The sequence below is a fragment of the Hippopotamus amphibius genome, chromosome 2 (genome assembly GCF_030028045.1).
Source record: "Hippopotamus amphibius kiboko isolate mHipAmp2 chromosome 2, mHipAmp2.hap2, whole genome shotgun sequence".
In the NCBI taxonomy this organism is placed as follows: domain Eukaryota; kingdom Metazoa; phylum Chordata; class Mammalia; order Artiodactyla; family Hippopotamidae; genus Hippopotamus; species Hippopotamus amphibius.
This window is the reverse complement of record NC_080187.1, coordinates 43941300-43967619: the sequence shown is the minus strand read 5'-3', so window position 1 is coordinate 43967619 and position 26320 is coordinate 43941300. Positions and strand designations below refer to the sequence as shown.

Here is a 26320-nt window from a genome sequence, read left to right as displayed (position 1 = left end):
CCTCATTGTTTCATTCCTCTGGTTACTGATTCTCTTGGGCCCTTTTCTGATGTTAATTGGATAATCTGAAGCAGTTCCCGACCTTTAGAGCATGGTGCCCACCCCCCACCCAGGGGTTGTTTTGGTTTTTGTTTATTACATTTCTAGATATCCTTGAGAGCTACTTCTCCATTCTTTGGGGTTTGGTTGTTGTTTTGGTTTTTTCATTGTCTGTTGATTGATTTTTATTTTTTATTAAAATATAATTTACAATATTATATGAGTTTCAGGTATACAACAGTAATTCCATGTTTTTTTAATTTAATTTTTATTTTATATTTGAGTATAGTTGATTTACAATGTCATGTTAGTTTCAGGTATACATCTAAGGGATTCAGTTATACATATACCCATTTTTTTTTTCAGATTGTTTTCTCATATAGGTGATTATAGAGCATTGAGTAGAGTTCCCTGTGCTATACAGTTGGTCCTTGTTAATTATCTGTTTTATATATGGTAGTGTGTACATGTCAATCCCAACTCCTAATTTATCCCTCCCCACCATGTTTGGTAACCACAAGTTTGTTTTTGAAGTCTGCATCTGTTTCTGTTTTGTAAATAAGTTCTTGTGTATTTTTTTTTTTTTTTAGATTCCACATGTAAATAATATCCTGATACTTGTCTTTTTCTGTCTGACTTAATTTAGTATGATAATATTTAGGTCCTTCCAATTTGCTGCAAATAGCATTGTTGCATTCTTTTTTATGGCTGAGTAATATTCCATTGTATATATCTATCACGTCTTCTTTATCCATTCCTCTGTTGGTAGAAATTTAGGTTGCTTCCATGTCTTGACTATTGTAAATAGTGCTGCTGTGAACATTGGGGTGCTTGTATCTTTTCAAAGTATGGTTTTCTCTGTATATATGCTCAGCAGGGGTTGCTGGATCTTATGGTAGTTCTATTTTTAGATTTTTGAGGAACCTCCATACAGTTCTCCATAGGGGTTGTACCAATTTTACAATCTCACCAACAGAATAGGAGGGTTCCCTTTTCCCCACACCCTCTCCAGCATTCGTTGTTTGTAGGCTTTATGATGATGGCTATTCTGACTGGTTTGAGGTGATACCTCATTGTAGTTTTGATTTGCATTTCTCTAATAATTAGTGATGTTGAGCATCTTTTCATGTGTTTATTGGCTATCTGTATGTTTTTTTTAGATCTTTTGCCCATTTTTTGATTGGGTTGTTTGCTTTTTTGATATAGAGCTGCATGAGCTGTTCGTATATTTTGGAGATTAAGCCCTTGTTGGTCGCTGCGCTTGCAAATATTTTCTCCCATTCTGTGGGTTGTCTTTTCGTTTATGGTTTCCTTTGCTTTGCAAAAGCTTTTGAGTTTAATTAGGTCCCATTTGTTTACTTTTGTTTTTATTTTCATTATCCTAGGAGGTGGATAAAAAAAGATTCTGCTGTGATTTATGTCAAAGAGTGTTCTGCCTGTGTTTTCCTATAAGAGTTTTATAGTGTCTGGCCTTATATTTAGGTCTTTAAAATCCATTTTAAATTTATTTTTGTGTATGGTACTAGAGAATGTTCTAATTTTATTCTTTTACATATAGCTGTCCAGTTTTCCCAGCACCATTTATTGAAGAGACTGTCTTTCCATTGTATATTCTTGCCTCCTTTGTCATAGGTTGATCAGAGATGCATGGGTTTATTTCTGGGCTTTCTATCCTGTTCCATTGATCTGTATTTCTGTTTTTGTGCCAGTACCATACTGTTTTGATTACTGTAGCTTTGCAGTATAGCGTGAAATCAGGGAGTCTGATTCCTCCAGCTCCATTTTTCTTTCTCAGGATTTATTTGGCTATTGGGAGCTTTTGCTTTTCTATACATATTGTAAAAATTTTTTTGTTCTAGTTATGTGAAAAATGCCATTAGTAATTTGATAGGGATTGCATTGAATCTGTAAATTGTCTTGGGTAGTGTAGTCATTTTGACAATATTGATTCTTCCAATGTAAGAACGTGGTATGTCTTTCTATCTGTGTCATCTTCGATTTCTTTCATCAGTGTCTTATAGTTTTCAGAGGCAGGTTTATTTCTAGGTATTTTATTCTTTTTGATGTGATGGTAAATGGCACTGTTACCTTAATTTCTCTTTCTGATCTTTCATTGTTAGTGTGTAGGAATACAAAATATTTCTGTGTATTAATTTTGTATCCTGCAACTTTACTGAATTCATTGATGAGTTCTAGCATTCTAGTAGCATCTTTAGCATTTTCTATGTATGGTATCATGTCATCTGCAAACAGTGACAGTTTTCCTTCTTTTCCAGTTTGGATTCCTTTTATTTCTTTTTCTTCTCTGATTGCCGTGGGTAGGACTTCCAAAACTATGTTGAATAAAAGTGGCAAGAGTGGACATCTGTGTCTTGTTCCTGATCTTAGAGGAAATGCTTTCAGCTTTTCACTGTTGAAAATGATGTTAGCTGTCGGTTTGTCATATACAGTCTTTATTATGTTGAGGTAGGTTCCCTCTATGCCCACTTTCTGGAGACTTTTTATCATAAATGGGTGTTGAATTTTGTCAAAAGCTTTTCTTGTATCTATTGGAATGGTCAGATGGTTTTTATTCTTCAGTCTGTTAATGTGTTGTATCACACTGATTGATTTGTGGATATTGAAGAATCCTTGCATCCCTGGGATAAATCCCACTTGATCATGATATATGATCCTTTTAATGTGTTGTTGGATTTGGTTTGCTAGTATTTTGTTGAGCATTTTTGCATCTTTGTTCATTAGTGATATTGGCCTGTAATTTTCTTTTTTGTGTGGTATCTCTGCCTAGTTTTGGTATCAGGTGATGGTGGCTTCACAGAGTGAGTTTGGGGGGGTGTTCCTTCCTATGCAATTTTTTGAAAGAGTTTCAGAAGGGTAGGTGTTAACTCTTCTCTAAATGTTTGATAGAATTCACCTGTGAAGCCATCTGGTCCTGGACTTTTGTTTGTTGGAAATTTTTTAATCACAGGTTTAATTTCAGTACTTGTGTTTGGTCTGTTCCTTATTTTCTGTTTCTTCCTGGTTTAGTCTTGGAATGTTGTACCTTTCTAAGAATTTGTCCATTTCTTCTACGTTGTCCATTTTTTGGGCATATAATTGCTTGTAGTAGTCTCTTATGGTCCTTTGTATTTCTGTGGTGTCAGTTGTAACTTCTCCTTTTCATTTCTAATTTTATTAACTTGAGCCCTCTCTTTTTTTTTTCTTGATGAGTCTGGCTAGAGATTTATCAATTTCGTTTATCTTTTCAAAGAACAAGCTTTTAATTTCATTGACTTTTCTGTTGTTTTCTTCATTTCTATTTCATTTATTTCTGCTCTGATCTGCATGATTTCTTTCCTTCTACTAACTTTGGGTTTTGTTTGTTCTTCTTTCTCTAGTTGCTTTAGGTATAAGGTTAGATTGTTTGAGATTTTTCTTGTTTCCTGAGGTAAGATTGTATTGCTATAAACTTCTCTCTTAAAACTGCTTTTGCTGCATCCCATAGGTTTTCGATTGTTGTGTTTTCGTTGTCATTTGTCTCTAGGTATTTTTTTATCTCCTCTTTGATTTCTTCAGTGACCTATTGTTTGTTTAGTAACATATAGTTTAGCCTCCACGTGTTTGTGTTTTTTACAGTTTTTTTTTCTCCTTGTGATTGATTTCTAATCTCATAGCATTGTGGCTGGAAAAGATACTTGATATGATTTCAATTTTCTTAAATTTACTGAGGCTTGCTATGTGGCCCAGCATGAGATCTATCCTGGAGAACATTCCATGTGCACTTGAGAAGAATATGTATTCTGCTGCTTTTGGATGGAATGTTATATAAATATCAATTAAGCCCCTCTGATCTAATGTGTCATTTAAGGCCTGTGTTGATTTTCTGTCTGAATGATCTGTCCATTGATGTAAGTGGGTGTTAAAGTCCCCCACTATTACTGTGTTACTGTTGATTTTTCCTTTTATGGCTGTTAACACTTGCCTTATATGTTGGGGAGCTCCTATGTTGGGTATGTATATATTCAGAAGTGTTATATCTTCTTCTTGGATTGATCTCTTCATCATTATGTAGTGTCCTTCTTTGTCTCTGGTAACAGCCTTTATTTTAAAGTCTATTTTGTCTAATATGAGTATTTCTACTTCAGCTTTCTTTTGTCTTCCATTTGCATGGGATACCTTTTTCCAGCCCCTCACTTTCAGTCTGTATATTTCCCTAGATCTAAAGTGGGTCTCTCGTGGACAGCATATATACAGGTCTTGTTTTTGTATCCATTCAGCCAGTTTGGGTCTTTTGGTTGGAGCATTTAATCCATTTTCCTTTAAAGTAATTATCATATGTATGTTCTTAGTGCCATTTTGTTAATTGTTTTGGGTTTGTTTTTGTAGGTCTTTTTTCTTCCCTTCCTTTTTTTTTCTCTTGTGATTTGATAACTACCTTTTGTGTTGTGTTTGGATTGCTTTTTCTTTTTTGTATGTGTATCTATTGTAGGTTTTTGGTTTGCTGTTCCCATGATGTTTTGGTATAGCAGTCTATATATAAATAAGATTGTTTTTAGTTGCTGGTCTCTTAATTTCAAATGCGTTTCCAATACCCTGCACTTGTACTCTCCTCTTCTTATGATTGCTGGTTTTGGTATATTTGCGTGTGAATGATTTCCTATGTTTACTATATGTTTGCTTTTACCGGTGAGCTTTCCCATTCATAATTTTCTTGTTTCTAGGTGTGACCTTTTCTTTTCTGCCTAGAGAAGTTCCTTTAGCATTTGTTGTAAAGTTGATTTGGTGGTGCTGAATCTCGTAGCTTTTGATTGTAAAGCTTTTGATTCTCTGTCCCATCTGAACAAGAGCCTTACTGGATAGAGTACTCTTGGTTGTAGGTTTTTCCCTTTCATCACTTTAAATATATGGTGCCACTCCCTTCTGGCCTTCAGAATGTCTGCTGAAGAAATCAACTGATAACTTTATGGGGATTCCCTTATATGTGATTTGTTGCTTTTCCCTTGTTGCTTTTAACATTTTTTTCTTTGTCTTTAATTTTTTTCAGTTTCATTAATATGTGTCTCGGTGCGTTTCTCCTTCGGTTTATCCTGCATGGGACTCTCTCTGTTTCCTGGGCTTGTGTGACTGTTTCCCATGTTAGGGAAGTTTTTGGCTATAATCTCTTCAAATATTTTCTCGTGCTCCTTCTCTCTTTCTTCTCCTCTGGGACCCCTATAATGGGAATATTGGTATGTATAATGTTGTCCCAGAGGTCTCTTAGACTGTCCTCATTTCTTTTTTTGTTTTGTTTTTTATTGGCTGCGTTGGGTCTTTGTTGCTGCACATGGGCTTTCTCTAGTTGCGGCAAGCAGGGACTGCTCTTCGTTGCAGTGCACAGGCTCCTCATTGCAGTGGCTTCTCTTGTTACAGAGCATGGGCTCCAGGCGCGTGGGCTTCAGTAGTTGCGGCACATGGGCTCAATAGTTGTGGCTCACTGGCTCTAGAGTACAGGCTCAATAGTTGTGGCACATGGGCTTAGTTGCTCCACGGCATGTGGGATCTTCCTGGAGCAGAGATCAAACCCATGTCCCCTGCATTGGCAGGTGGCTTCTTAACCACTGCACCACCTAGGAAGTCCTCTCATTTCTTTTTGTTCTCCTTTCTTTATCCTGTTCTTTGGCAGTGATTCTCACCACTTTTTCACTTTTCACTTATTTGTTCTTCTGCCTCATTTATTCTGCTATTGATTCTTTTGAGTGTATTTTTCATTTCCGTTATTGCATTGTTCATATTTGTTCTTCAAAGCTTCTAGCTCTTTGTTAAACATTTCTTGTATCTTCTTGGACTGTGCCTCCATTCTTTTTCTGAGATCTTGGATCATCTTTACTCTCATTCCTCTGAGTTGTTTTTCAGGTAGATTGCCTGTCTCCGCTTCACTTACTTGTTCTTCTGGGTTTTTATCTTGTTCCTTTGTCTGGAACATATTTTTCTGCCATTTCATTTTGCCTGACTTTCCGTGTTTGTGGTCGCCTCTCCTCAGGCTGCAGAATTGTAGTTCCTCCTGCTTCTGAGGTCTGCCCCCTGGTGGGTGAGTTTGGTCTAGGGGCTTGTGCAGGCTACCTGGTGGGAGGGACTGGTGCCTGCTCACTGGTGGGTGGAGCAGGGTCTTGTCCATGTGGTGGGCAGAACTGTGTCAAGGGGTGTGTTGAGAGGTGGCTGTGAGCTTAGTACAGCTTTAGGCAGCCTGTCTGCTGATGGGTGGGGCTGTCCCCCCCCCACGCCCACACACCTGGTGGTTTGGCCTGAGGCATCCCAGCACGGGAGCCTGCAGGCTGTGTGGGGGGTGGGGCGGGTCCACGTCTCAGTGCCAAAATAACCACCTCTGGGAGCACGCGTGGCGATCGTGATTCCCTGGGGCGTTCACCACAGGTGTCCTTGCCTCCAGAGTGAGCCACAGTCGACCCCCACCTCTTCAGGAGACCCTCCAATACCCACAGGTAGGTCCGGCCCAGGCTCCAGTGAAGTCACTGCTTTGTGCTGGGTCCCAGTGCATGTGAAGTCTCGTGTGCACCCTCCAAGAGTAGAGTCCCTGGTTCACCCAGTCCTGTGGAGATCCTGCACTCAAGCCCCATTGGCCTTCAGAGCTGCCTGCTCTGGGGGCTCCTCCTCCCGACTGGCTGGGGAGCCTGACGTGGGGCTCAGAACTCTCACTCCTGTGGGAGAACCTCTGTGATATAATTATTTTCCAGTTTGTGGGTCACCTACCCGGCGGATACGGGGTTTGATTATACGGGGTGTGCAGGTGCGGTGGCCCATGCCTGTTCCCAGTGGGGCGGGGGCAGAAATCGGCCCCTGCTCACGGGTCTCCCAGTGGCAGCAGTGGTCCACGTGCCCCAGGATAGCAGGGGCAGCGACGGGTGCCTGCTCCTGGGCTTCTTAGTGGTGGTGGCAGCCCGCACACTCCTGGGACTGCAGGGGCAGCAGTTGGCACCTGCTCCCACGTCTCCCGTCCTTTGTTCTCTTGTGCAAAGTTGTCTTGGCTGTTCCTGGACTGTTCTAGATAAAATTTTAATATCATTGTCAGGTTCCACAAAAACTGTTGTTTTTGCCTTCATTTCTTGAGTGAGGATTAGCTTGTAAAGCTTAATGTTACTATTGTAGAATCACTAGCTTCTTATAAGCATAATTTCTGTCTTTTTCAGCATAGATGTTCTTCTTTTAATAGCTTCACACTTGGAAGTGTTCCAACAGAATGAGAACCTGACTCTCCCAAGTGGCTGATAACAGCTCATTGCAGTTACAGGAATGCTGATTGTTCCATAACATATGTAACTAATCTGGGTACGTTTTGTAAACTGGTGATAAAACATATCCTGTCTTAAATCTCTAAATGATGTGCTTATGTGTGTGTGTGTATTTGTATGTGTGTACACACCTTCAAATAAAAAGCGGAAACAAAACCATCTTGGGCCTTTGCTTTGAAGCACTCTGCACTTCCTAGGTGATTCTGCTTCTGCTTTACTGAGCCAGCTACAAAGGGAACCTCAATGTGGTGATGAATGCACTTGCCTCAAAGGGAGGATGAAAGGGAGCAGAATATGCCACCCCAAAATGTGCCTCTTTGGCATAAGGATTATCTTTAAGAAACAGACACAAGAAAAGCTCTAAAAATCTTGTAGAAGTTACTCATTTGTAGGAGATATTTACATTTATGAGAAATTTTTATTTGTAAGGGTGTCTTCTAATCTGTACCAGAAAGAGAAGGATGACTCTAAACCACAAGAAACTCATAATAATGGTGAAGATACCCAACTTAAATCTGTATAACAACCTTACCCTGTTTATTGTGTTTTTCCTGGTAACTTCCCTTAACTGGCTTTCTCCACCTCCCAACATTTTTCTTGTGTCCCTAGCGGAAGAAGGTCTTTAAGGTGATGGCGTGGGCCATTTGGGGGAGTTTTCCAGGGTCTCCCCCATGTATACAGGAGGTATCCATGTTACTTGTTTTCTATCTGTTTTTCTTCTGTTAATCTGTCTTTTATTACAGGGGTGGAGTCTCAGCCAAGAACCTAGAATGTCTGAATGTCTGCAGGGGGAAAATTTTTTTTCCTCACTGACAGTTTGGAGACCCATGATGGGACCTGCTGAAACACTGCTTCTGGAGCCTGAAGATAGGAACCTGGAAAACTGACAGAAGCCAGCAAAGGGGTAAGAATTCTTACCAAAGTCAGCTCTCTTGGATCTCTGTCTATAGGGCCCAGTTGAGAAAGGGGAAATTTCACCTTATTCTTTCCTTTCCAAATTTAGACTGAGAGAAGAAAATACTCGTGTGAATTAGTTCCTTGAGTATAAAAGACTCTGGTAAAGATTTTGTTGTAAGTACTCTTGTTTTTTGTTGATCCCTTTCCCTTCTATAGATGGTCAGTGTCTTATGTTGTCTCTGTTTTTTGTGTCATTTGTCAAAGGAGGAGAACCGTAGGCCAGTTAAGGTTTTCCTTTCATCTTGTTCTTTGTCTTGAGAGCTTGGCTTTTTGACTAGTAAGAATACTCTCTCTGGTCATCACCAGCTGGAAGATACTAGTATCGGCGTGTATCTGGCAGCCACCCTATAGGATGGAGATTCAAAACACACTGTGACAAGTAGCATTCTCTTTGTCCCACTGTGCCAGCTCTCAGGGGAGTTTGTCTTAAGGGGTCCCAGTCCATAAGGGGCCTTTGGCATCTCAACCTTTGTTGTCTTGTTAGTGATGGAAAAGCCCCATTCCAGTAGTGTCTGCATGGTATTACAGATTAACAGGTTTGTGACTGGAGATGTTTAATGTTCTCATAGAAAGCCTGACAGATTGTTTTCAGTATATCATTCTGACCACCTGTCACAAAGAAGGTCTTTGCTTAGGCTAACTCTGGGAGTGAACTTTCTTGATATTATTAGACCTGCATCTTTTGCAGTGTCTTAGGGGACAATGCTTGCATCCACAGGTAAATCATAAAAAGCCTTATTGGTTTGAGTTGTATTGAGATTAATATACCATTGAAGATCCTACTCATCAATGGCCAGATGATGGATCTTTTGAATTGGAAAAACTTTTATAAAATTTGAAAAAAAATTTAGAGAGCTCTCATTCTAAGGAATTGTCTTATTAGTACCTATGGAAAAATTAAATTGAAAAGAGGACACAAAGGAATAGTGTCTCGCCTTAGGGACTCTTTTAACAAGATAGGATTACAAAGCCCCTTTTGCCTGCACTTTCAGAAGATCCTACCAGATTTAGAGAAGAGTTAGAAGGATCAGTGGCCATTCACAACCTCACTCACAAGGACCTTGATTGGATGCTCAGGAGTATTCTTCCCACCCATGATCATACCGCAGTTATCAGACAAACCAGACGGCCCCCTAGTGGGCCCCTTCCCCCCTCCCCCTGCGAAGAAACAGATGACCAGAATTTCTCCCAGGCTCTCCTGCAGATGATCAGGAGGTGGATCAGCTGGGGGTTAGTGTTTATGGGATGATAGAAGCAAAAGGGAACTGGTCCAAGGTTGAACTGTACACTCAAGGAGAGCATTCGAAGGCCTTCGTTGAATGCTTCATACAGACTTTACAAAGGTAAATTGCACTAAACCGTAAAGCTCCAGAACATAGGAATGTTTTTATTTCCATCTTAGTTGGAATGGAAATCAAGAACAAATTATATGAAGTTCCTAGAAATCTGTTGTGTCCTAATATTATCACTTGTAATTCTAGTTATTACCTGAAAATGTATGTCACAGAAATAAACATATTTCCTTGTCAATTGCATTTTAATGAAGGCTCATTAGATCTTTAACCATGGCTATTTTTAAGTCTTTTGTCACTTATGAAAATTATAGTTTTGCTTTTGCAAAAGTATTTCCCAAAGTACTGCAAACTGAGTATGAATGGATTGACATAAACTTCAGAGAAAGGGCCCCAAGGCTCATGTTTAGATCATCTTTGTGCCTATTGCTGTGGACCACTCAGGAAGTTTATCTGAACATCTGATGACATCAGAGAAATTCAAAGTGCAGAAGATGTTTCAACCCCATCTAGAACTCTGACTGGCTGCCTTCAGGACTCAGGCTGAGTTTATAATTTGCCCCAGCCACCAACTTTCATTTTTCTTTTGTTTCCATAGACATGCCTCCTATTAAATACCTAATTGCTCACACAATATAAGGCTAACTTCGGGACCCACCTTCAACACCAGCTCCTGAAATGAGACACAACTATTTAACTGAACTGACCTGTCCTCAAGATTAAGAGGTTAGTTCAGTGAAATAATAGAGCAGTCTATCAGCTTAGCTTCTGGACTGTGAAACTTCAGTGAAATTTTATTGATTGACTGATTCAGTCATTCATTCTTGCATGCATGCATGCTGCTCCAGGTCTTCACTGCGGCATGTGAGATCTTTAGTTGGGGCATGCGGGATCTGGTTCCCAGACCAGAGATCAAACCTGGGCCCCCTGCATTGGGAGCACAGAGTCTTACCCACTGGACCACCAGGGAAGTCCCTCACTGAGCTTTTAAAGACAGGACTGAAGGGGAGCAAAATATGCCACCCCAAAATATGCCTCTTTAGTATAAGGATTACTTTGAGCTGATTATTTTGTTTGTTTGTTTGAGATTCTTTTCCCATATAGGTCATTACAGAGTATTGAGTTCCTTGTACTATACTGCAGGTACTTAGTAGTTATCTATTTTATATATAGCAGTGTGTATGTGTCAATCCCAATCTCTCAGTGTATCCCTTCCTGCCCTTCCCCCTTGGTAATCATGTTTTCCACATCTGTGACTCTATTTCTGTTTTGTAAATAAGTTCATTTGTACCATTTTTTTTAGATTCCACATATAAGAAATATCATATGATATTTATCTTTCCCTTTCTAACTTCACTTAGTATGACAATCTCTAGGTCCATCCATGTTTCTACAAATGGCATTATTTCATTCTTTTTATGGGTGAGTAATATTCCATTGTATTTATATGCCACATCTTTATCCATTCATCTGTCAATGGACGTTTAGGTTGCTTCCATGTCCTGGCTATTGTAAATAGTGCTGCAATGAACATTGGGGTGCATGTATCTTTTTGAATTATGGTGTTCTCTGGGTATATGCCCAGTAGTTGGATTGCTGGGTTATATGGTTGGGTCATTTTTGGTTTTTTAAGGAACCTCCATTGTTCTTAATATTGGCTATACCAATTTACATTCCCACCAACAGTGTAGGAGGGTTCCCTTTTCTACACACCCTCTCCAGCATTTGTTTGTAGATTTCTTATGATGGCCATTCTGACTGGTATGAGGTGACACTTCATTGTAGTTTTGATTTCCATTTCTCTAATAATTAGTGACATTGAGCATCTTTTCATGTGCTTTTGGGAAACAACCGACACAGGGAAAGCTCTGGAAACCTAGTAGAAGTTACCCTTTTGTAAGGGAAATTTATATTTATAAGGGAACTCTCCATTTTAAGCATGTCTCCCTCTCTGTACCTAGAAGAAAAGGATGACTCTAAATGACACAAAACTCTTTATCAGAGGAGAAGGTGCCCAACTTAATCCTGCAAAACAACCTTACCCTTTTTTACTGTGCTTTACCTGTTAATCTCCCATAACCGACCTTCCCTCCTCCACCACCTTTCTTGTGTCTTTAACTGAAGAAGGTATTTAAGATGATGGCTTGGGCCATTTCAGGGCAGTTTAACTCCGTTTTCCAGGGTAGCTCCCATGTATATAGGAGGTATACGTGGTGTTAGACTTGTTATTTTTCTCCTATTAATCTTTTATTATAGGGGCGAGGTCTCAGCCAAGAACCTAGAAGGGTGGAGGGAAAATTATTTTTCCTCTCCTATAAGGACATTTAGAAAGTTTCTGAGTTATTAACTGTTAAAGCCACAGCGTTTTTATTTTTAGGAGCAGAACTATCAATCAGCCATGAACTCAAAGAAGCACAGCATAATCCAATGCTAATGGAAAGTGGTATATTCTTAGCCTTCTCAGAAAGGCACAGCATACACGGTTCAGACAGCAAATCTGTGGTAGCGATCAGAACTTTGGCAGGGGTTACTTTACATTTGTTAAACAATTTGGGCTTTTAGCCATTTCATAAGTTTTTAAGACCTGGTTGTCTACATTGGAATATATAGATATAAACATACATTTTTCACCAATACAACATATATACTATTTAGAGCCCATTTATCTTTTGTCTACTTTGGTTTCATAGTGAATTTGGTTTCAAATTGTGGCAAAACTAAATTAGAGGTACTGATACTGTCATTAATTTGACTTAGAAAGGTAACACAAAGAAGAACCAACTGTTTTTTTAAAAAAAATCTTTGGTTGCATGTTAAAAGCATACTTCAGCATGAAGAGAGAAAAACACTCCATTATAAGATTTAATTTAAAAAAAAAAGATAATCCTAGAGGTCTCAAAGCATTACCTTTAAAGTGATAGGCTCCTCTGTTATGTGATTTTTTTAATGGCTATTATTACACACATTTCAATTTAAAAAAAATCATAAATCACAGTGGCTTTTTAAAATTCTATAAAATATCAAATTCAAAAATTACACAAAATCCTACAGCCTAAAGTCAAGAAAAGAAATGTAAAAACAATTTGGGAATAAAGACTTTGAAAAAGTGTTGCTAAACTCAAATATCTTACAAGCTCCATCACCCATCCCTGTCCCTGTGGCCTGCATGATGGACTTGGTGCCACCTAGTGGGCTGGGCCGGTGCTGTCAGAAGCACTTGCAAATAAAACACAAGGAGCTTGCAAAACTGGTTTTCTGGCCTGGGTGAGAAGTGGGCAGCAGCTTTTAAACTAGGTTGAATTCTCTTAAGTTTAGTTGTAGAATTGTGTCTTTCACAGCAGCAAACACAAAGCGGATATTCTCTGTGTCTGTAGCACACGTGAAGTGGGAATAGATGACTTTCTCTTTGTCAGGATTCTGATCTTGATAGAGTTTCAGGATAAAGTCTCTGGCAGCTTTGACATCTTGCTTTGGTCCTAGTGATGAGGGCAGTTAGAGGAATAAAAAAGAAAGATACCAAGTCACCACTAGGTCCTTCCCAAAATCATTCTCAGTGTACTCTTATTCTTATTTGGAATCCTTCCTTGAGCCACCTTATTTCTAGAGACTCATTTACTTGGGATATTATTTTTATTATACCTTACTGTGAACCTGCAGAAGACTATTTTAGTGTCCACAGGTATGTAAAACTCATACTTTAAGGAGATTTGTTGAAAAATAGTGACCTAATTTATTCTCATTGGGACCACTTTTGAAGAGGTAATCCTTAAGTGAACTAGGAGAGGGAAGAGAAAGAATATGAGGACTGACATAACTAGGCACCCAAGTCTGATTCTAAAGCTCGAGCACTGTATACTACATGGCAATGTGGCTGATAAAAGGAAAAAGAGTATTTAAACACTGTTCCTCTAAACATCAATGTTAAACTTGGTAATGTTTCTGCACCAGAAATAATTAGAGGGCCTAAACTCTCCTACCTTGGCTAGGTCACACAGCTAACTTCAGCGTCTACCCTGTGTCTGATAGAGGCTGCCACACTTTAAGAAGTGCCGGGTGCCCTGACTGGCGCTCGAAGTGCAAAGATGAGTCAGGCACAGTCTCTGCCCTCAGGATCTGACTGGGGCGACAGCTGAAGGCCAGGAGAGACCAAGGCGAGCCCAGGCTGTCAAGGGAGCATGGGGGGGGGGGGGGGTGCACCTGCTATGGATGGGGTGGGGGGAGTATCAGAAAGACTTCCCAGAGGAGGAGGTGCCTGAGCTGGGTCTCAAAGAACAAAGCGGAGCTAGCAAAGGAGTTGGCCGTGTATTCCAGGCACTGGGAGAGGCGTGTGTGGAGGTGCCAAGGTGAAAACACACAATGATTCAACTGCAGCTTCCGTTCAGAAGTGGAGAAAGTCTGTTAGAGGCAGATCAGGGAGGCCCCTGTGAGCCATGCTGAGAACTGACGCCAGGGAGGTCAGGTCGACAGGGTGGACACTTACTTACCGGTATATTCTGGAAAATAGCTAATCAGATGAGAGTACATGATTTTCTCTTCCAAAAGATCCTTCTTGTTTAAGAACAAAATCACTGATGAGTTCAGAAACCAGGGGTAGGTGATGATGGTTTTAAATAAGGCTTTGCTCTCTTCCATGCGGTTCTAAGTGAAAAACAAGAGATGGGATAAATTAGAAAGAAAAGCAGTGCTTTGAGAACACCACATCAAATCACTGGCTTCATCCATCCATCCTCCTCTTACCCAGCTGACGTCTCCAGGCTGGTGAGTGAATGGGGCCTCCTGCTTCTACTTCCGTGGTCCCGACCCTCTCAATCACCCCCTTCTGGATCTCCTCTCCTGTAGCACATAAACTCTTCTCTGGTCCCAAAACGCATAAGGATATAAGAAAGTCTTCTGTGTATAACTGTGGGATTACCAAGTGGGGGCAGTTCAGACCTGAGACACCCTTTAACTGGGTGTGGGCTTCCCGACTGGGTGTTAGGAGGCCGGTGACAATGAGAGGAAGGAAGGCTCTTCTGGCAGGGCCACCGCCCTTAGGAATGCTCAACGCTGGCAGGGAAGGGAACTAAAGCGACTGAGCACCTGCCCTGCACCACGCTGGACACTGTGCAACACAGCCGAGCTCTCCAAGGGGAGCAGGCCCCCATTGTATGGCTGAGCATACTGTTGTCCACGGAACTTAAATACTTTCCCAAGACCGTATAGCAGTACAATCTAGTGGAAGTGATGCAGGACAGTAATAATTTCTGAACATTAGACACTGGCAAGAAAATATTAAATGACCCTAATTTATGGGAAGTACTTATAAATCTTATCTGGTGACAATAGGTGTTCTAGCTAGCATTGTGCTCTCAAGTGTTTCTAAGAGGAAAGAAACACTTTCCTTCCTTCCTTCAGACTGAGAAACACAGAAGCCCAGCACACCAGCTTCAGAAGGACATGCCCTAAATGTCTGTTCCTCCAACTCCCAACACCTGGGCCCATTCTCCCACTCAGTACATTTTTGGGGGATCATTTCTGGAATTTATTACCAGACAGGTAACATCTCACTTGTTTTTAAAGCTTCTTTAAAATTTATTATAATCTTAACAATAATGATCTCCAAGGAAATACAACATAGGAAACAACACCTCCTATAACAGCATAGCGAGTGGATGCAATACCCATGCACAACCAGGAGGGGAAAGTCTGGCGTGGCAACCACTTAATTTTTTCCAAATACCTAGGATTTTTCAGAGAGGAGAAAATGTTTAATTTCTAAGCATATCAGGCTAAGGTATTTATCCCTGGCGCACCTGACTAATCTTTTGAATTTCCTGAGAAATATCCTAAGTAATTCCTGAAACAAATTTGGAGCTAATTTTTCATATTGATAACCCAATACCTTTGCTTTTTTAAAAAAAATCTCCACTAGAAGAGCTGGGCAGCAGCCGAGATTTCTATTCTTCTTTGCACAATGACACTAGTAAATGGGCTAATCCTCCACTCATTAGCTAATGTAACTGTGCTCCTCACAGAAAAGTCAGCTCTCAAGAAATAGTGTTCATAATTATTGCCTAATCCTGGACAGAATTCTTTACTGATTTACTTTCATGCCCTACTTCTAAAAGGTCAAGTGGTCTTGTGCAAAGGGTAGGGAAATAGACAATGGTTATCACACAGAAAATACCCCCAACCTCACAAAGAAGTGACTGGGATGGTTCTCCTCTGTTTCCAGGCAGATCCCGCTTATGCAGTTCACCCAGCCAGCACCACGGCAATGCTGCAGAGGACACCGAATGCCTGACTGGGGTGGATCGGTCCCAGCTGCCCTGAGCAAGTCCCTTCCAGGGGAAGCGAAGGGCAGATGCTATCCCAGGCAGCCCCAGGACAGATCGTAGCATCTGGCAACCACTCGCCATGCCAACACAGCTAGGGACCTAATTTGGGAGCGCCATGGGCCGCGGAGGCTGGGAAACCTGTTCTCAGGTAAAGTTTATTAAGAATAGTGTTGTTCAACTTTGGCTGAATATTAACATCCCCAGAGGGCTTAGTGAAAATACCCCCAGCTCAAAACCAGGCAATAGCAATCTCTACTCTAGGGTCCTAAAGATGTTTTTAAAAAAAAAAAACTCCCCAATATGCAGCCACGGCTGAGACCCATGCTTTTGAGCAGCTCTACCCTTCGTAGCACATTAGATGAGATCCCCAAGCTCAGGCCACACACACCACCCAGTACATGCATCTCTGGGGCTGGACCCAGCTGCCAGGTTTTTCTTTAAGGGCCCTTGGGAATTTCAGTGTACATCTAAGTTTAAGAACCAGGATTCCAGGTCAGTGAGTCTCAAGTGACCTTGGCTCTTAAAAGCCCGGATTTCTTTGGTGTGGGTTGATTCAGAAGGTATGCGTCTCGGACAAGCACCCGGGGATGCCTGGCTGCTAGCCCACAGACTACACTTTGAAGAGCAAGGTGATTTAACCTCAGCGACAGGGTCTAATGCCAGAGCTGGCCGGCTTCTTGCAAACTGCAGAAATAGGTGTCTGACTTCCGCAGCTAACCAAGCTCCCCACCCGGCATACCTCATTGTCACACTCAGCCAGGACCTGGTCATATTCACTGAGAGCAACCAAAAAAATGATGGAGGTGACACTCTCAAAGCAGTGAATCCATTTCCGTCTTTCAGATCTCTGGCCACCAACATCCACCATCCTGTTCAATAGAACATATGAGTCTTTGAGGGAAAAGGACATGGAAATCAGCACTCTTTAGGGTCCTCAATAATGTTTAAGAATAAAAAGGGATCCTAAGATTAAAATGCTTGAGCACCACTGCTTTAGGCAGTGAGGAACCAATGGACGTTTCCTAGCAAAGGAGGCACAGAATGTAAGCGAAGTTACGAAAGATGTGTGCAGAGGTCAGTGAGGTGGAGCCTGCTTGGGGACACTGGTTAGGAAGCTGCTGTAATAGTCCAGACAGAAAGCTCAAGCATCCACTTGGGTGTGGCCCTCACCACCGTAGAGTACCAGGATACCAGACACCAAAGGGCAGAACGGCAGGAAAGCTTCCAGACCACTCCGCTTCCTTCAGGCCCACGCCCCTTCCTGGCTCCCTGGCTCCTCAGTTAGTCCACAGATCCTTTCTGCATTAGCTGGGTGCCACCACCTCCCTAGAAAGACCTGCAAGTGGCGTCCGTCCGAGATGGAAACCCAAAACCTTTATCTGTGTCTTTGGAACACGTTCAGGGGATCATAGCCCAAGGATCAACCACAAGCTCGAGTGTTCCAGGGTCAGGCACTTTATGGAAATGAGTCCAGGAGGCCTCTCTAGAGTAGAAAAGCAGCGCACTTCAAGAGCGCTGGGCCCCGTCTGAAGGGATGGCTGCTGCACCACTGCAGCAAGCGCAGCTGGACAAAGACGCAGGCTCGCTATTAGACCAGATCTTCCAACTTTTCAAGAGAAACCATCCTCCAGCTTACCAAGAGATAGCAACTGTCTTAAGCCATCTTTAAATATTGGCTCAAAAAAATTTTAAAACGTCAAGTGGGCTGAAGAGAATACAACTGTGGACCAGATTCAGATTTTGGAAGGTGCAAGCAGCAGCTGATTCTGAAAAGATTTGGATACATTCATGGGCACAGGCACAGGGCATGTGCTCACAGAGATGCAGAATATCAAGGGGCTCGACCAGAGGGCTCCCCTGATGTGACAGTGCTCCAGAAGTACTGAGGTGCAGTGGGGGTACAGGCAGGACCTGGACATGGCAGGACTGTCCTTGTGCCGTGTCAACTAGACAAGCATGGGTAACAGGTATTAGCAGGAACAAGGGAACTAATGGATATCAAAGTGCTTTGAAATTTGCAGTGATAAATCTTGGAGAAGAGAATAGAAGGGAAGAGAAATATTCAACTTAAGGGAAAAGACACCAGTATCTTCAGTCTGTGGGTTACAGAAAATATACACCTGTGTGTGTGTGTTTTACACATAAGAATCATTCCACGCATCAGTAGGGAGTCTCTTTTCTTCTCTAAGCGGACCAGAATAAGATGTGTTTGTCTCCACTGTAGGACTTGAGACCAACCACAATTCGAAACACCCTGTGATGCGGCGCGCCATTACTGCCCTAAGAGATATAAACCCTTTCAGCGGTAACACATTTAAGAATCCACTTAGGAACGTCTAAGCCTGGACAGATTCTTTATGGACTGTGTCAGGGTGACAGACTTACCGAAAGATGATGTTTTCCAAGTCAAATGGATACTCAATGATGCCTGTTGTGGGCACTCGGACGCGAAGCACATCCTGCTGCGTTGGCACGAACGATGGCATGGCGATCCGGTCAATGTCAGTCAGGTAACTGATGTCAGAGAACAAGATGCTGAGGAGGGAGGAGTGCCCCTCCCACGCCAGGGCAGTCACCCCCATCACAGCGACCCCCACTCAGATTCATCAGGGACTTTTGTGAGAGCCAACACTCCAGCCCTCCTGCAACTGTGTGGAGAGACGGTGGATCAGAAGCCTTCGTGGGCCTTCCGGGAAATCTGCAGATCTCGCCTCTCCTCCTCATGGTTCTCAGCCCCATCCCTCTGGCCGGTGAGGGGGCCAGTGGGGCCACAGGAGGAGGAGGTTGGAACTGGCTCTCGGACATCTCATCTGTCCTCCTCCACCCCAGGGCCCTTCTGCCTCCCACACGCCCTCATCCAAGAACATTAGATGCTGATGCTGATTTTGGACACTTGGCTCAATGAATTAGCGCTTTTAAGAAAACATAAAGACATAAAACAGGCCAGTGGGAAGTCCTCTCAAAATAAGAAAAAGTTCCTTGTTACACTGGGAAATCAAACACCTCCTAAAATAACCCAAAACGTGTTTGGATTATTTTTTGGCCAAATATTAAAGCCCTAAGCTTAAAACATGTCACTTTTTCTGTGGCAAAACAAGAGGACGCGTCTGCTTTTTCATCTTAAGGCCTTTTAAAAAGGCACTTTTGAGTAAATAACTGAGGCCGTGGCCCATGACAGCGTTGGGGGCTTGGAGCACCCTGCACACGGAGGCCTCCCCCCTCCCCCCGTCCCCACACACCTCCCCCCTCCCCCTGCACAGCCAGAGCTCACCCGGGTCCGCTAGGGCTGAACAGGTGGCACGGAGGGGAGCCAAGAGTAACCGGCAAACCCCATTCACGTGCAGCCCTCAGCACAGGAAGCACACCACTGGGTCAGCCTTCTCTGCCCCACACCCTCATTCTGGCCTCAGGGCTATCGTCATGGACTTCCGTGTGTGACATTTTGATTTATACCTGTCTCCTTCCAGACGGTCGGTTCCTTCAGGGCAGAGGGCACTGGTTGTACCTGTAGCCCTTACCTCCGTGTCTGGCACACAGCAGACACACGCCGCACTTCTGTGAGATGAATGCCTGTCCCAATAAGCAGACAGCTCCAGCAGCGTGGATGACAGCCACTGACCTGGGCCTTGCTAGTGCAGAGGCGGGGCACGGTCCGGGTTTGTGAGTGCCATTTCCTCTGTTGCAGCTCTGTGCCCCACCTCATCCCTCCCCACATTCTTCTCAATGGACTTGCCCCAGTTTTCAGGGCTCCACTGACTTCTACAGCAGGCCCAATGAGTCGCCTCCAAGTTGATCTACATCAAGAGCACCAGCTACTCTCCAGGGCCTTCGCAGAAGCGAATGACACAGCCGTCCCAGGGAAGGGCCAGGGCCGCCCTGGCTGACTTGGAGCCGTCCCTGGCGCCCCAGCTGTCAAAGGCAGTCTGCCCTCTTCCTGGGATATGCCTTCCTTCCTGCCAGCTGTCTTACATGCTGATCCAACAGCTTATCGGGGCTTCTCTTCTTTCCTTTTCCTGCTTTGCTGCAATGTTGGACCTAAATGTTCCCGGACTCAGATTGGTTGTGCTAACCTGGATTAACGCCATTCAACACAGCCTCGGACAAATGTCAGAGGGAGGCCAGTGAATCTGAGGAGGTAAGATTCTGGTTTGCTTTCCTGCCCGCTGGCTTGTCCAGATGATGGGTGAATGACCCACCCACAGGAGAGCAATGACAGCAACTGAAGAGAAGGGGACGGGTCTGGGGAAGGGATTCCAGGGCCCTCAGAGGGTGGAAATGACACCGAGCAAGAGGGAAGGAGCTGAGCTGCAGAAGCAGGAATCCTCACCCCTTCAAGAAGGACCATGGTCCAGCTATTTGCTGAGATCTGGCTGACAGAGGCAGTGCCTTGGGAGATTCTTAAGAAAATCAAATTATGTGATCTCTGTGGGATAGTTTGCATGCAGAACCACCTATTTCTTTTTACCTTAATGGATTACTGATTTAAAACTAGAGTCTTATGGATCCAAAATAAATATAATGTGTCTGCAAACAAACGGCTCCCAGGCTGAGCTTTCTCCTTGGCTGGGCCCGCAGAGCCTATCTCTCCCACTAGAGGGCAGCACCAGATCAGCCACTGACGGGTGTATTGCACTGCTGGTCTAAATTCTGATTTTAGATTTTAGGGCAACTGGACTTGCTGTCTACTGACCAGCAAACCAGAAGGCAGAGGGAAATGGAGAGGGGAAAGTAGAAGCCAGAAGCAGATGTAGTCCTGGTTTAAATCAGACAATTTCAGGACCCCACATGAGATCAGTCCCACCACCAAGAGAAGCCCTCATTTACCCTCTCATTGAAAAGGACAGAGGCTTAGAGCTTGACGGGGGAAGGTAGCTACGGGCAAGGAGAGCTACCTGGGGCTCCACGGGGGGACTGAAGATTTTAGGAGGCAGGAAGAGAGGCACCGAAAGTAAGAGTAGGATACAGACAGGCAGAAGGGAGGTCGTGTTGCCTTGGAGTGCCCACCGTTTAGCAAGCAGCTCATTTCTCCCCCTTGAAGTGTGACCAATGCTTGCCTGAAAGCACTTTGCGTGGCCGCAGCCTGGGGCTCTGTACTCACTATTTGGCAGAGTCTGACAGCTGGTATTCCCTCCTCCTGTCATAACACTCCTGGATTCCCGGGTCCTGCCAGAGCTGCTTGATGGCCTCCACCTGGTCCCCGGAGAGTGCAGAGACCTTGTCTACTTCCACCTCTCTGATCAGCTGGGCATTTTCCTGCTCAGAGGAAAGAGAACCTTTTGTTAGGCAAAGGAAAGGAAGCCAACACATGGGTGACTTGGGGACAAGACGTGCCCTGGTCTGTGGATTAGGGAAGATGTCCCTAGGTGCTGGGGTGTGTGGGTGCTCTCCAGAAGAGCTGCTCACAGCCACGCCACGCAGTTGCAGCCTCACTGGGTGGACGTGATGTGCCCACGTAACAGTGGAGAGCACCACAGAGAGCAGCCCCCAGGGGCCAGTTTCACCGGCATTCAACACCCTGTGGTGAATACACAAACACTGGAACGATTGATCATCATTGATTATTATCATGCTAACAAACATTACTTCCTCATTAACATGCAACTCGTTTGAATATCTGCATAGCAATGGAACAATTTAAAAACAACATTATTGTTAGTAGCATACCAAGGGTGGGGTAAGCGGGTCCACCCCAGTGCAGGAAATGCGTCTGCTTGCTTTTTTCTCTTTATTTTTTAAAAGATGTTTTAATAGGCTTTATTTTTTAGAGCAGTTTTAAGCTCACAGCAAAACTGAGAGGAAAGTACAGAGAGTTCTCATACAGTCTGCTTTCCATTATCATGCATCACTAATAAAACTTTCCCACTGGGCGGACCACACCCACTGCAACCCCCACGCCATGCCACTGATTGCTCTAATATTATGTTTACTATTTCCATCATTATTAAATAATTATTGCTCTAATACTGTTGCTCTGTTATCACAGTAATTGTTAAGATCATTATTGTTGTAATTGTTAGTGTTACAGCCGTTATCATTTATTACCCACTTACTCTGTGCCCAGGGCTCTACATGTATTATCTCATCTAATCAACAGATGGCAAGCAAGAGGCCAGAAATCTTTCCAAACCTTAGCAAATAAAAAGGGTAAGACTGGCCTGTATCCACAACACATCCCCGTGTTGGCCCCAGAGACTCAGCATCCCATCCTTGGCGGCATGTTGCAGCAAACAAGAGAATCCTGCTGAGGGAGACAGGAGCCCAGCCTCCTCTTCCCTCTCCCATCTTGCTGTTATCTCACGGCAATTACATCACGCAGAGCTGGCTATTCACTGGCAGCTGTGAGTCAGCAAAGCATCCTTTGGCAGCTGTGATCTCCTTAAGTGTATACTGCACCCCTTGAAAAGTCACCATTATCTCGCGTTGTTCATCAGGAAACCCAACAGGAAGTTGGAGGAAAGGGAGATCCACCCGACTCAGAGTAAAACCGAGGGCTGTGATTAAATCAACATGAGTTTGCCCTAGATCCATTAAGAGTGAATATAAACTCTTCCCTGAGACTGGGGGATCCTCAGGCAGGCAAAGGACCTTTGTAGAGTCTCAAACAAGGTCTAGGCAGGATGAGTTAGTGGGAAGTGCCTGGGCAGGGAATCAGGACCCTGAATTCTAAGTAGTTCACAGTTGGGACTTTTAAGGAGCCCAATAGATTCCCTGCCTCAGCATCGTCATTTGTAAGAGGAGCCAGTGACTTTCATGGAAACCTGATTTATAAAGTATCACCCAAATGTAAGCAGAACTAGCCTTATTATTGCAATAGATGCCTAATAAGTATTTCTTCTTTGCCAAAACAGAACACAGTGAAGCCATTACACCAGCACTTCTAATCCTGCCCACTGGCACACTGTGTGTCATGTGTCCTATTGTTGGCCCTTCTGCTCTGTACAGACACACCCACGTTCTCCATTCGCTGCTCTCTCTGGCTGTCTCCCACTTCCTCCCCTCCTCTTGCCACTCTCCCACGTCCCAAATATGATCAGATGGTCTCCACTGGAGAATGTGGGTGAGAGAGCTTCCCAGGATACCCCATTTGGCCACGCCAAGTGTGGTCAGGGTGCTGACTTGGGCGTAGCTCTAAAGTATCTGTTTTTCTATCTTCATGACAAGTCAGGAAATGCCACAAGGGCAGAGCCAATGTCTTCTTTATCCTTACATCCCAGAACCTCGTGCAGTGCCTGGCAAATAACAGGTGCCCTTTATGGATGCAGGCACCCAGTAAACACCTGTGGTGCACGTAAAAACGTCTCCAACAGACGGAAAACCAGGGGGAAGTGACAGTGAAAGAACACTAGAGCAGGATAATGGAAGCCTGTGCAGGGCACGGTGGGAACACAGAGGAGCTGGGAGACAGGAAAGCCTCCTAGTGGAAGAACCATTCTGGTGACTCTTGGCCAATCTTTCTTTCCCACTGTACCCCTGATGCAGTCAGCATCTTTGCTTTTTGGGTGCAGACCTCTTGTGCTCCTCTCTGACACGTAACTGTTAAATTCAGCTAACCTGCTGAGAGGTAGCCCTGTGAGACTCATCAGGGATGTTACACATATTTCTTTCTATTCTCCTGACACAAGCAATGACGGATTGTAGTAAGTGGTGAAGGAAACATGAGCAGAAGCAACGTTTGTCTCTTTTAGGAAGAAACTTTAAAGAACCAGTGAGTAACTCACCACATTGCCTTTTGTCTGCTGTGGTGATTATCACGAGACAAGACGGAGCCTCCATCCGTCAGGCTTCCCTGAGCGACTCACGAGCTAACACACCATACTGCACATGCAGCATGAGTGAGAACTCAACTTGTGTTGTTTTAAGTAAGCTGCACTTTGGGGGAAGTTTGTTACTGCAGCTGAACCCACTCTATCATGACTGATACATGTTGCGATGGATGAACCCAGTGTTTGGCTCTTCCAGTAGATAGGAAAAGTGGATCCAAGTGAGATATCGCAGAGGAATATGGCTTCTACATTGGCTCCTGGGAGGAGGGCTGGAACGTGGGGAAAAGACACAGGCCTGGGATTTCAGGTAACCAGGGGAACTCAGCCACCTGAGAAAGACATACTGTCTGTTCAGCCAAGTGAGGAGATTTGGGGGGAATCTTGCTTGAAAGAAGAGGAGAACAGAGGCTCCTCAGAAACCCAACAATTGGAACTTTGATTTGGGACAGACCAGACGTAAGGTGCCCAAAAGGATTCCAGGTTCAGAGGTCTCCTGTCTGTCTTTGGCTCCTCCTGGTTAGCTCTCCTACCTGTCTGGATCATTTTTTTTTTTTAACTTCTTATTTTTGAAATGATTTAAGACTTGGAAAAAGGTGGGGAACAGGTTAGAAAGGGTTCCTCTTTGCCTTTCAGGATTGCCCAAATGTTCATAATCTCCTACCTTTTTCATGCATCCCCACTCCCTCCACACGTGTTCACAGACACACCCCACATGCACACGTAACGCACATACATACTTTTTTCTGGAAATATTTGAAAGGAAACTGCAGCTTCAATGTCTCTTTATCTCTAAAGACTTCAGTATGATTTCCTAAAGACAGACATAATATAATCATATTATGTAATCATATATAATGATCAAAATCAGGAAATTAACATTGATGCAATATTGTAATCTACTCCTCAGACCTATCCGAAGTATGGCAGTTGTCCCACAAATGTCCTTCATCTGCCCAGTCTAGACTCACATGTTGCATTTAGTTAGTTGTCTCTTTAGTCTCCATTTATCTAGAAAGACTCTGCAGTCAGAGGAGTTCTTTGTGTCACTCTGACCAAGAATGGCCTGGCGAGGGGGAATTCCCTGATGGTCCAGTGGTTAGGACTCTGTGCTTTCACCGCCGTGGCCTGGTCGGGGGAAACGAAGATCCCACAAGCCGCGTGGCACAGCCAAAAACAAAAACAAAAACTGACCTGATACGGATGTGTTCTTTAGTCACAAGTCATCACGGGGATGGCTGGTGGAGAGAGCAGCACAGCTGAGCCCCCAGAGAATGTTCCAGAGGCAACTGTTATAAGGGGCAGAGAGGAAGGAGGAAGAGGGTGACCTGGTTTTTAAATAAATTTCATTGAAATATGAATGACTTTTGCACATTAACAGTGTATGTTTTTAAAAAGTGGGCTTCTGTGCAGATTTCCGTCTGGCTTGGCTAAGTAGTTTCACACACAGAGTGTGAGCCTTTTTTACGGTCATGTTCAAACCACCTCTACAGTGTGCACTGCCTAAGAGCAGGAAGCCCTTCTATAACGGGGAAGGTTCTGTGTCATGTAGTTGGGCTTCTTCATCTCCTGGAAGGAGGGAAGAAATGTTCTAAGAGGATAAAATTTAGGGAAATGTTATGATTTGGGCAGGGGACGGGCTAAGCCTGAGGGGCTGACATCTAGTGGAGAAATCCAGAAAGCAGATGAATAAGATGGGTCTGTAGTTCATGGAAAGGTCCTAGGCTAGAAGGGCACACTGAATTGAAATTGCCCAAGTCATACATTTCTTTGAAAAGAAAAATCACAAAGCAATAAATATCACTGGAGCAAATTCAGCAGATACGGAAACATGACCGGTTTCTCAAACACTGAGCTCATATCTGGCTTTTCCCCTTTTCCTTTCTCAAACAAAAGCACCATTTTCACTGCTCTGAACAAAGACCATGGAAACCAGATGTCCTACATGTGTATTTCACTCAGAAGTTCCCAGGGTGACAGTGGAAGGAGCTGCTTATGAAGTGGCCCCCTGCTAGCTTCACACACGGAGCCCCGGCTGCCCGGGTGGCAGTCCCTGTCGAGCCCAGCAAGCCCCTCGGGCTGGAATCCAGGGGCCAGTGGGCGGCCTTGTTCTCCAGCAGGTCCTCGCAGGGGGAGCCCCTACACCATTAACCGCCCAGCACTGCAGGGCCCTGAGCGTTCTCACCAACTAGAGGCTGTTGCCTAGTCAGGAAGCCAGAGTTCCTGTTCTTGCATCAGGTACTTACTCATTTTCATTAAAATCTATATTCATGAACATATTCTAGATAATAAAAGCCTAATGTAATACGATTTCAAGTGTCTACTGTCATATGCAATACATATGAACCTCAAAAGCTTTGTAAAAACAAGAGATTAAAATAAAGTATATGATTAAAAATGAAAGTTCCCTGTAATATAGTATTTCTGACTTTCACACAATCACTCCTCGTTTTAACATCAGCATCAAGATCCAGAACTGCACTACATACTCTATTAAACAAAAATTAGGAAGTAAAATTTCAGTGCTCCGTAACGATCAGCTTTGAAAGCATCTCAAAAACTGCATTATAAAGAAAATGCTGGGGGACTTTCCTGGTGGTGCAGTGGATAAGACCACGCTCTCAATGCAGGGGGCCCAGGTTCAATCCCTGGCCAGGGAACTAGATCCCACATGCATGCCACAACTAAGAGTT

General features: G+C 43.6%; 1 protein-coding gene and 1 long non-coding RNA gene across 4 annotated transcripts in view; one reads left to right on the top strand and one right to left on the bottom strand.

Annotated features, from left to right (window-relative positions):
• Positions 1 to 8305: 8305 nt before the first annotated feature.
• On the top strand, positions 8306 to 20972 carry LOC130844220 (uncharacterized). Its single transcript, XR_009051214.1, has 4 exons — positions 8306 to 8372; positions 10149 to 10276; positions 15765 to 16015; positions 18092 to 20972. It is a non-coding gene; the product is annotated as an uncharacterized LOC130844220 (long non-coding RNA).
• GNA14 (G protein subunit alpha 14) overlaps positions 11899 to 26320 on the bottom strand; it is a 191942-nt gene continuing 177520 nt past the window's right edge. For 2 of the 3 annotated variants that reach the window (XM_057720470.1, XM_057720471.1), the window contains 5 exons: positions 20966 to 21120; positions 18253 to 18381; positions 16607 to 16736; positions 14035 to 14188; positions 11899 to 13026 (listed from right to left, as the gene is read on the bottom strand). In XM_057720470.1, coding sequence (XP_057576453.1) covers positions 12836 to 13026; positions 14035 to 14188; positions 16607 to 16736; positions 18253 to 18381; positions 20966 to 21120 — 759 coding nt within the window. In that variant the 3' untranslated portion in view covers positions 11899 to 12835. Of the gene's footprint in view, positions 13027 to 14034; positions 14189 to 14287; positions 14405 to 16606; positions 16737 to 18252; positions 18382 to 20965; positions 21121 to 26320 lie in introns of those variants that run through there. The other variant, XR_009051213.1, reaches the window with a different exon arrangement.